This window comes from Arachis ipaensis, chromosome B7 (genome assembly GCF_059453495.1).
Source record: "Arachis ipaensis isolate K30076 ecotype BB chromosome B7, ASM5945349v1, whole genome shotgun sequence".
Taxonomy (NCBI): domain Eukaryota; kingdom Viridiplantae; phylum Streptophyta; class Magnoliopsida; order Fabales; family Fabaceae; genus Arachis; species Arachis ipaensis.
Window position 1 is genome coordinate 16,412,145 of NC_142442.1, and position 11,729 is coordinate 16,423,873.

General features: G+C 29.2%; 1 protein-coding gene across 1 annotated transcript; it reads left to right on the top strand.

Annotated features, from left to right (window-relative positions):
* The first annotated feature begins 10,060 nt into the window (after positions 1-10,060).
* LOC107606779 (uncharacterized) lies at positions 10,061-10,920 on the top strand. The gene has a single exon (XM_016308798.3). The coding sequence runs from the start codon at positions 10,151-10,153 to the stop codon at positions 10,823-10,825; it is 675 nt and encodes a 224-aa protein (XP_016164284.2). The 5' UTR covers positions 10,061-10,150; the 3' UTR covers positions 10,826-10,920.
* The last annotated feature ends 809 nt before the right edge of the window (positions 10,921-11,729 follow it).

The window sequence follows — 11,729 nt, forward strand, 5'->3', positions numbered from 1 at the left end:
ACTCTAATTGGCGTAGTGCTATGAAAGATGAGTTGGATGCTCTTGAGCTGAACAAAACTTGGCGTCTTGTTGATTGCCCTGCAGGGGTTAAGCCGGTTGGCTGTAAATGGGTCTATCGCATCAAACGCAAGCCTGATGGTTCAGTTGATCGATATAAAGCACGCCTTGTGGCTAAAGGGTTCACTCAAACTGAAGGTGTTGATTTCTTGGAAACTTTCTCCCCTGTTGTCAAGCCTGCCACTATCAGATTAGTTTTGGCATTGGCCTCTATGAAGCATTGGCCTATACATCAGTTGGATGTCAATAATGCTTTCTTACATGGGGATCTTTCTGAGGATGTTTATATGACTCTGCCACCCGGATTTAGATCTCCTCAACCGAATCAATGCTGTAAGCTACTAAAGTCACTGTATGGTTTACGACAATCTAGTCGTATGTGGTATGACAAACTTTCTCATCTTTTGCTATCTCATGGATATCAGCAGACCTCATCTGATTATAGTTTATTTGTCAAATTCATTGGTGATCAAATTTCTATCCTTTTAGTCTATGTTGACGACATTGTTCTCACTGGTAATTCTATTTCTGAACTTGCTGCCATCAAGTCTATTTTACACCAACACTTCCGAATTAAAGACTTGGGCCCATTAAAATATTTTTTGGGTATTGAAGTTGCTCAATCAGAGAAGGGAATTTGCTTATCTCAGAGAAAATATTGTCTTGATCTTTTGGAGGATTCTGGTTTATTAGGTGCTAAACCTGCCTCTGTTCCAATGGATAGTACCACAAGACTATATCAAGACCAAAGTCCCTTGCTATCCGACCCTTTTGTATATCGTCGTTTGGTTGGCCGTCTTATCTATCTCACCACTACTCGACCGGACATCATGTATGCTACTCAACAATTAAGTCAATTCATGGCATCTCCTACTAAATCTCATCTTCAAGCTGCCAAGCATGTGTTACGATATCTGAAGACTAGTCCCGGCAAAGGACTTTTCTTTCCAAGGGAATCAGAAATTCAGCTTCTCGGCTTCAGTGACTCTGATTGGGCCGGATGTCCTGACACTCGGCGATCTTTAACAGGTTATTGTTTCTTCTTAGGCAGTTCTTTAGTCTCTTGGAAGACCAAGAAACAAACCACCGTTGCCCGCTCTTCCACGGAAGCAGAATATCGTGCACTTGCCAACACAACTTGTGAACTTCAATGGATAATAAATGTGTTACAATTTTTACGCATCTCTCCTATTCGCCCACCAGTTTTATATTGTGATAATCAGAGTGCTCTTCATATTGCTGCTAACCCAGTTTTTCATGAACGGACCAAACATTTAGAGGTTGATTGTCACTTGGTTCGACAAAAAGCTCAAGCTGGAGTGATGAAACTTCTCCCAATTCCCTCTTCTGGGCAACTAGCTGACATCTTCACCAAGCCTTTGTCTCCTCAACCCTTCCATCTTAATCTGAATAAGCTTAGTGTTCTTGACATCTTTCATCCTCCAGCTTGCGGGGGCGTATTAAACCACTCTTCCACCTTAGCCCATGACAACAATAAAGACGTCTCACGGCCCACAAATTCAGCCCAACAGAATACACAAATTAAATTATAATTTAGTCTTTATCTTATCTTATAGTTATCTTTATCTTTATCTATATCTTATCTTTATCTAATTTTATCTTTCATAGGCCAATACTCTATATATACTTAGTTTTACCTTCATAGTTTACAATTCATTCAATCAATAATCAATAAAATTTCTTCATCTTTTTCTTTCACAATTCTTTTATTTTCCTATTCTTTCACAATTTTATTAGATAGCACTCCATTGTTAATAGTAAGTATAGCACTCATCCATGTGGTTGCTTTAATATTGGTATTTTCATATAGGTTATGAGTGTATTATTACTGTAAAATAGTTTTATATTAAAATTAAAATGATTTTCCAAACTAAATATACATGATTTGTTAGGAAGCATTGAGGTTCATGTATTTGGCATTTTGGTTCCGTATGTTTACAATTACAACCATATGAGCTTCTTCTATATTTTGTTCAGAGGTAAAAAGAGAGAGTTTATATATTGATTTGCTTTATATATATATTCTAGGCTTCTAGTCATCGTATATAGAAATAAGAGAATGAACACCACAAGCCTAGTAACAGGACAAGAATTTAAATTTTATAGGCTACTAATTGCGTTTTTAAATATTTTTGCCAAGTTAGGCTTTATGTAGTAAAATATTTTGAAGAAGTACTTGTGTTTTTAAAAAATACAAATTATTCATGGTATGTTTTAGTAAATTAAAAAAATTATGTTCTTGTATTCAGTGTTTGCAATTAGAAAAAAAAAAATGGATGTTTCTAAAAGCATATATGAAAAATTTTTTAAATTAACTCGTCCTTATATCTCAAAATTAGAAAATTTAATATATCTAATATATGTATTATATATTAATTTTTAAATTTAATTTCTATATTTATATCTATTATAATATTTTTAAATTTTAAAATTTATTTTATCAAACTTAATTATTGGTACTTATATTTATTAAAAATTATTTTTAATTTAATTTGATAAACATAACTACTACAATTTTAAAAAACAAAATTTTCTTTTAAAAATTAACTTTTACAAACTATCTTAAAAAATACTAAACCAAAATTTAATTTAATAATTTTATAACAAAATTATTATATTATTTATAAATTTATTGCTTTTAAAGAATTGTTTAATAATATTAAAATTAGCCAATATTATTTAAAAAATATTATATGTATATAATATTAAATTAAATTAGAATATATATTGAGTAATTTTGTTGGTCATAAAATTTTATTGTCTTCTTTCGAAACCTTATCGAAATCAAACTGCATGGAGATGTCAATTCTAACGGAGGATTAAATTGCCTTTTGAATAAATTTCTGTACTATTTAACTTTTTTTTTTTTAATATTAGCTAACACAAAAAATATCAACATGCATACCTTTCATCTTTCTTGTTGGGAGTTTGGACAGATTTCTTAAAAAGATTTTTTGTAATGTGCAATTTTACGAATTTTATTTACTTCCGTGATGTAATATCCAACTCAACAGCATAATTGTTTGTAAAGCGTGTCTACCTAATAAAAAGTATAGTTCATAGTCTTTTTCATAAAACACCTATTTCTTTATGATACTTTTTTTATATTAGATTTTTTTTTATCTCAGATACACATGTCACAGAAACATACCCAATTTTTTTTTTCCATTCAGAAAATTCTTACAAATTTGAATGTTAACGTAATAAATATGATTGCAATAAATTTGTTAGTATATGTCAACTTAAAATATATATTATTTAAATATAGTTTAATACAAAATTTTGAGAGTATGCATAAGAAACAAACTTGCATGGTAGATTTCGTTCGTGATTACAAAGTATTGGTTGAAACATAAGCATCAACCAAACCTAACATTCATTTTACGTCTCTCGTAACAGAAATTGCATGTTCTAATAAAAAGAATAATGGAGAGGCCATAGCAATTTTTTAATGAATATTGTACTTATACAACATGATAAAAAATCTTTTATTTTTATTTATCCTGTTACACCATCATTTTATATTTACTAATATTTATTAGTCATAATAATATTAAAATTGATAATAATTATTAGAGATCAAATCATAATTATCATAACAACGGCATTAAGAACAACAACAACTCATTGTAAACTAACTTTTTAAAAAAAAAATCATATAAAGAAATGAGAAACTGCTTTTTTTTTTTTTTATTAAAATCAACAAATCAGTAAAAATTTATTGAAATACGAAAACACAGATCATAATATAACGAGCAAATTACATACATCATTAAAATTATTAAATTTGTTAATTACCATAGACTTAATTTTCCCTCCAGAATTGAGCCTTTTATTTATGTACTGTTGTGCACATATTGCTTTAAATGACCCACATATCTTTTAAATAAATTTAAATGATACACTTAGTATAAAAATTTAATCGTAGATGGGTTTATATAAAAACTAATTTTTTTATTGAGTATATCCACCGATAATATACTGGATTATTAAGATTTATTTCTTCAACAAAATGCATGATAAGATGTACCATGATTGGGAAGAACTGAACTATGGAAGTGTATCTTTGTTGTGTATGTCATAAAATTGTTAGTTGATTTTACGGGGTCGTAAATAAAAAATTTTACCCAATTATTAGTTGATTGGTTTAAAATAATTTACTTGGATTTAATTTCTTTAATTTTAATATAATTGTGCTTAATATTATTTAGAAAATTAGTTATATGAGTATTATTTGCAAAAATTATTAATTGTGTCCAAGTTATGTTTGAAAATTTGGTGTTGAGATAGTGGACGGAGGAGTTGGACTGAATTAATAGTAATTATAAATAATGGTGAGACTGAAATTCAGAGACACAGTGAGATAGTAAGAAGTTACCAAAGATGTTAAAGTCTGTTGAACAAGAAAATCAAGAAGAAGATCGAGGAAGACAAAGAAGGAATTGGAGGTAAAACGGAATTATTTGCATGCCGAATGTTGTAAGTGGAGGTGTAAACTGTGGCCTGAAGTTCTCAAAAGTGAATTTTCGAATTCATCCTGAAGTTACTAAGATGCACCACGAATTAAAGCAGATGTTTTGGTGACATGGGGTGAAAGGTGGAGTAGCATCACTTGCGACCAAGTACCTAACGTGTCAGAAGATGAAGACAGAACATTGGAGACTGTACGTTAAGAAGATAGTAAGGTTGCACAAGGTATTAATCTCTTCTGTGTTAGTGTGAACCTGGAGAATCAAGTGTCTTAGGTCCCGAAACGATAGCCGAGACGATGGAACAGAAATCAAGCAAATTCGAGTTAAGATTCTCATTACAAAAAATCGACAGAAAGTTATGCGGACTTAAAGAGAAAACGTTTTAAATTTTAAGAAGGAAGTCCTATATTCGTGAAGGTTACTTCAACAAACTAGAACCGATGAGCAGTCAAAATTGAAGCCGAAGTGTAATGGGACCTGAGTTAGCAGAAAAAAAAAAACAAAGAACCGTTTCAGATTCTGAAGAGGATTGGGCCGGTGGCATATCGGGTAATTCTACCCCCACATCTTTAAAACCGGTACGACGTATTTCACGTCTCGTAGTTTCAAAAGTATGCTTCTGATGCCAATCACGTTTTAGAACCTGAACCAGTGTAACTGAGAGAGGATCTAGCGTGTCAAGTAACTCCGGTTAGAATTGACAATACTAGTGTTAAGTAGCTACGCAGAAAAAGAGTTTTGTTAGTAAAGATTGCTTAGAGTTGAGCTGGAATCGAGGAACACAGCTGAAAACTTAAGTCAGAAATGAGAGAAGACTACCCTTACCTTTTTTCAGGTAACTGAATCTGAATTTTGGGGATAAAATTCTTAATTAGGTGGATAGGATGTAAACCCCACGAAATAAATAAATAATTATCTAATAAATTAATTATTATTAAAAAATTAGAAAATTAAATTTTATGATTTAAAAGAGTAGAAATACTAAAAATACGAATTTTGATACTAATTTTAAAAATTTTAACTCAAAATTGAATCAATAAACCGAACCGATCAAACCAGACCCAAATCCCACCAAACAAACATAAGAGCTCAGCCTCTTATCCCCATTTCTTTCATTTTTACGCTAAAGGGAAGAAGAGTAACGTTAAAAACCTAAACCTTAATGTCTTCAAAAATTCAATCGTCCATAATTTTCAATCTAGAGCTCCGATTGACGAGCCGTCAATGGCTATGTGTTTGTTTCAGAATTCTTTTCAATTCTATTTGAACAAAGTGGTAAAAAATTTGCATTTCTCACCCAGTTCTTCTCCTCTTCAATTTTGAGACTTTTGAGTTTGGGTATTGAGAAATTGAATAATTTTGACGATTTAGGTGAATTCTAGCAACGAAAAATCACTGGGTTTTGTCCAATTGATCCGTGGGTAAGGTAAAAAACTGTTGAACCTTTGTGAATAATTGAATTAGTGAACCCTATGATGACTATAGTGATATTGTGTGAATTAGATTGTGTTCTTGTTGATTTGGAGTTCAATTTGGTGGTTTGGGATGAAATTTGGGTGATTAAGAGGACTTGACATTTGGAAGTTTAGAACTTGTGAAAGAAGAGGTTTTTGAAGTGTTTCGAGTTAATGGAGGAATCAGCCAAGGTATGATTTTGGTTTCACATAATTAATATTTAATATCACGTGAAAACATACTCTAGAAGACCTTAATATAGGAATGAACTAAATGAATTATTGATGGATTGTGTATATGGTACATGATGCGTGTACAAAGGACGAATAAATTTGTATGTGTTGGATTATGTCTTGGATAAGTATAAAAAAATAATGAAGATTGTTGATGTGTTGAGGATTGATGGTGAGTTTGTGAAATTGAATCGAATGGTTTGGTTGAGAGATGTGTGGTTCGATTTTGTAAGCGATTTGTTATTGGAGTTGGTTGATTTTGGAAAAAGATTTAATATTAGAATTGGTTTAATTTTGAAATAATTTGATACTAGAAATGATTTGAATGATTGAGAGGTGTTTGGTTTGGTGGTTGGGACCCTTGAAGGGTGGCAGAAGTTTGAGTTTTAGAGGAGATGTTGACGAAATTTCTATAAAAATTGAAGATTTGATTTAAAGTGTTATTTTAAAAAGAAAAGAGATTATTATGTGGCTTGTATATTTTGAGATTAATTGTTAACTATCTGTCGCAAGATGTGACTGAGCACTTTAACTTCCCGGGTTCCTCCATGGGCACACACACACATATATATTTGACTCCATGGAATTATATTATTGAGTTTGGAGTTTGACTCCATAGATATTATTTTTGAGCTTGGGGATGCGCACACAGAAGGACTGTCTGATGGTTAGCTACCAGGACATGTCGGGTTGGCTGTATAACCGACATATGAGACTCATCAGCCATAAGATAGGCATACATCATGTGCATTTGTATGTCTTACTTGAGTGTCCATTATTTTGGTTTGCCTAATTGCTTAACTGTACTTATCTACTACTTGTTCTACTTGCTGTAATTGCACATCTATCTGTATTTTTCTTGCTTGAATTGCATGTGTATGTTTTCTGAGAAACCCCTCTTGGTGGAGGTGTGAAGGGAGTTGTTCCACCGATGATTCGGAGGATTGGGGAAGACAGAAAGTGAAGTATTAGGTTAAAGTTAGATTTAGAACTTGAATACTTTAGATAACTTACTTAATTTCTGGTTTAGTTGGATCATTAAGTTGAAATTCGAGTGTCGAAGTTCTACTAGAAATGTCTCTAGCTTTTTCGAGACCTTTTATATTACTATGTGGATACCTTTACCATGTTAAAAACTCCCGATTCTCATTCCATACATATTTCTGTTGTTTTTGGCTGTTATATTTTGTTTTAAACTATGTATATATGTATATAGAATCTCCACATGTATATTTTGTATTTTGTCACTCCTAGAGGTTGACTTGGAGAAACAGGTGTTTATTTTATAGTTTGAGTTATATTTTTGATTGTATAAATATATATAATTACATACTCTAGCCGGTCTTAGCTTCACAGGTCGAGTGAGACACGATTTTTTATTTATTTATTTTTTGCTTTTGTTTAGCTTATTCTTTAAAATTCCTAGATATAAATTTTTTTAACTATATTTATGTATGTATTTTATTTTTAGAGGTCGTAATACTTTGTCACCTCTACTTTATGACTTAAGCGTAAGACTCTATATGATAGGGTGTTATATTATATTTTTAGAAAATCTATTTTTATGATATAAAATTATAAACTTTAAGTAGAAGTAAAAATAAAATTATGTAACGTGAATGTTTATTACATATCTTCTAATCATAAAAACCCGCGAAGATCTATTTAACTCTATACATGAAAATTGTTGCATATTATATTTTGATAAGAAATGTTACGTTGTGTAATTTTCTTATTTTGAAAAGGGGATTTTATATTTTAACATTTATATATTATAGATAATTTTTTTTCATTTTTTCTTGGTATGATTTTGTGACGGTTATAAATAAACCATCACAATCTTCCAAAGCATAATGCTTAATTTTTTATAACCATTTTTGAAATATAAAAAACTTATATGTTTAAATTGTTAAAAGTATATTTGAAACTTATGAACGGAAAAACATGCCTCATACCTTCTTGATGATCAAACTATTCAAACATACAACAAGCCTGATCTCACCCTAAAAACAAAAAAGCTTTCATCTATCAAATCTATTGTTTATTATCTATCCATTATCTATTACTAATTTTATAATCAAAATGTATCACATATCACTTTTTTGTTATAATTAAAATTAAATCTTTTTTTTCTAAAATTTAAAAATTTTCTCCTCTTCCCTCTTCCTTTCTCTATCTATTTCATTTCTTCACACATTCTATCTCTCTTATGTATATATTATTATCAATAATCAATTATAAATTTAACAATCAAAATATACAATATGACATTCTCTAATTATATTTAATTAAATTAAAATTAAAATTAAAATATTAAAATTGAAATATAGTTATATTATATATTATATATTATTACTAACTAATTTAATAATCAAAATATGTCATATATTTTTATTAAAATTGAGAAAAAATATTTCTCTTCAAAATTAATAATTAAACTTCCTTCCTACATTCTCTTATCTATCTCTCTCTTTTTTTATTTTTTCTATCGTTTTCACTCTATATATAATTTATAATTTATATTAATAATTTAATAAATCAAAATATATCACCAGATATTTTTTATTACAATTAAAATATTTTTTTAAATTAACAAACTTTCTCTCTCATTCTTCTTCTTTATCTTTCTCTCTCTCTTCATTTTCTATATTTCTCTATCTTTTTTCTCTACAAAAAATAAAATTAATAAAATAATATAATTCAAATAAAAAATAATATTATATGCATATTTTTTAGTCTTTTTATTTAATTTTAAAATTTTACTGCTTATTTTTTTAATCTATATTTTTACTTCTCTTTTTTTAAATATTTATTATATATAATTTGGAGATTATACTAATGTGGTGATTAAAATTTAGAATCATGATTAAGTTATTTAAAAGAAATTAATTTTGAGTTAATATTATAACTATAAATATAATTTTTTTATACTAATATCTAATTATATTTTATATACATAGAGAAAAAAAATATTATTTTTAAATAACAAGTATAAAAATTAATTATTTTTATTTGTGCAACAGATTTAACACCTAATCAAATGTAAAAGTATACACGTTAAATTTTTTCAAATTTTATATAAGGAATGTTAAAAATAATTATTAGTAAAAAAATTAAACTCTTTCAAATGAAAATAATAACTAAAAATCTTATTATTTGACTTTTTTTTTTATTTACGGAAATCTTAATCTTCTTAGTCGATAGTCACTTTTGTCCCGTACGATATTTTTGTAAAAGTAGTTTAATTTTATAAATGTTTGTACCATAATCTATAATGTCGTCAGAACTAAATCGACGTAGTTTTAAAATATTATATTTTCGTAATATTATAACGGATAAAAATACTAATATTAAATAATTTTGTGTTCATTTAATCTACAAAATTGAATAAACATACACAAATAACACATGTCTTAGCTTTTAAAAATAGAAATAATATACTCTTCACACAAAACTGGTTTATTGCATAGATAGCTAGGTTCATACATGACCCTTCCATGTCCTTCATCAAAATGAAAAAAAAAAAAAGAAAAGAGACTATCACAAAGTTGCTACACACTCATATGAAAATGACTGGCTCTACATGATGGGAATAATCATCTTATGTAGACAAGTCACAAAAATACATGTATCATATATTAGCCAACAAGTTAATAGGGTCCACGTGGACCCAACACCCATGTCACAAATTAAATTCTAAGAACACAGCCAACCACAAAAAAAAAAAAAAAAAAAAAAGTCACACATGAATATTTCAACTACTCACACAACACTGAGTGAACGAAAGAAAGAAACATACTTTATTGCATTGCGTGGAACTTGGTTGCCCCACACATTACTCACCTCAAAGTCTCAAAAAAAGGAGAAGCTAATTAAGAAGAAGCTCTATCTATCTCTTATATTATTATTATCATGGCTTCTTCAAAGATCTTGTTCTTGAACTCTTTCTTGGAGAGAAGAAAGAAGAACAACAAGAAGAAGGGTAATAATAACAATAATAAGAAAGATGATGATTTGGATCTTGTGAAGGCGGCTGCATGGGCATGGTACCAACGTGGTTCAGGATCAGAAGGGAATAATAATAATAAGGGTTTGATGAATGACTTTGATGTCACCACAACAACAAGAACTACTACTCATCAAAGAACATCGACTAGGCCTCCTTCAAGGTACAAGCTAGAAGCAATGAAAAGAATGGAACTCAACGATAATCATCATGAAAAAGAAGAAGAAGAAGCAAACAATAATAAAGGTCATAGAAAGAAGAAGAACTCACTACTCCTTGATGCATATGAAGTGCAAAGCATTTCAAGGCAAATTGATAGTCATATTATTATGGAGTCAAATAAGAACAACACTTCATCATCAACTAGTTTAATGATGAGGATGAATAAGAAGAAGAATAAGAAGGAAAAAACAAAAGGATTTTGGCTAATCCATGGTGCTGTCTGTGGAAGAGGAGAAGATGTGGTTGATCCAACAACTTCTGCCATGAGAGGTGGTCGTCGTCGCCAACAGTCAAACCGTGTACCTGCCGTTAACTTGTCAAATAACAATTTGAGAAATGTTAGGGATCAGGTTTTGTGATTTGTAGCTATTAATCAACTATTATTAATATTTTTAATAATATGAAATTATATTTAATAGTATGAGATTATTCATTTTTTTTTAGCTGGTTAGGTCTTGGCCAAATTTTAATAAAAGTACTTATTCTTTAAACTTTCTCTAACAATTTTGAATTGAATTATATATGATATCATTAATTTTTCTTTTACTTTTATTTGGAGTTAGTGGTTTTGATTTTATCATGATCTACATTGTAGTTAGTTACCATGATTGTGGAATAATTTTGTTGATGATGGGACTATAAAGAAAAACTGGTGAGCATGCATATCTATATGACTATGGTATGATTAGTGATATAAATGATATACCCATCAATTCATCACTATAGCTGCCGGATAGATAGTGCTTGTTTCATTCAAATTATAAAACCATTTTGTTTTTATTGGTTGAAAGGAGGACAAGTCGTTATATGTATTTTTCCTAAAATAGATGGGATATGAAAATGATTTTACCGGAATATATAAGAATTACAAAAATGGATATAATTGCTATATTCTAGTTCTAGAAATATATGAATAGACTGAAATCTGATCTACCCATTTTGCTTTTTAGTTCAAAAATTTAAAAAGCCAACTATAATATAAGTCAATTTAAATTAATTTTTTATATTTTTAATTTTAAAATTCGAAAAGCTAGAATAGTAAAAAAATTTTTTGTGTTAGGTTCGACTAGAGAACTAACTAAGTGTGTAAACTAAAATCAATAAGTGAAAAAATAGGAGATCTATTATTAAAAAACAAACAACAGAAATGTTAGATAATCAAGATTTAAACGAAATTTACGTATATATCAAAATTTGAAGATATTCTAGGAGACTAGGGGAATAGAGAGAAGAGTCGCAACAATTAAATGAATGTTGTTGAAC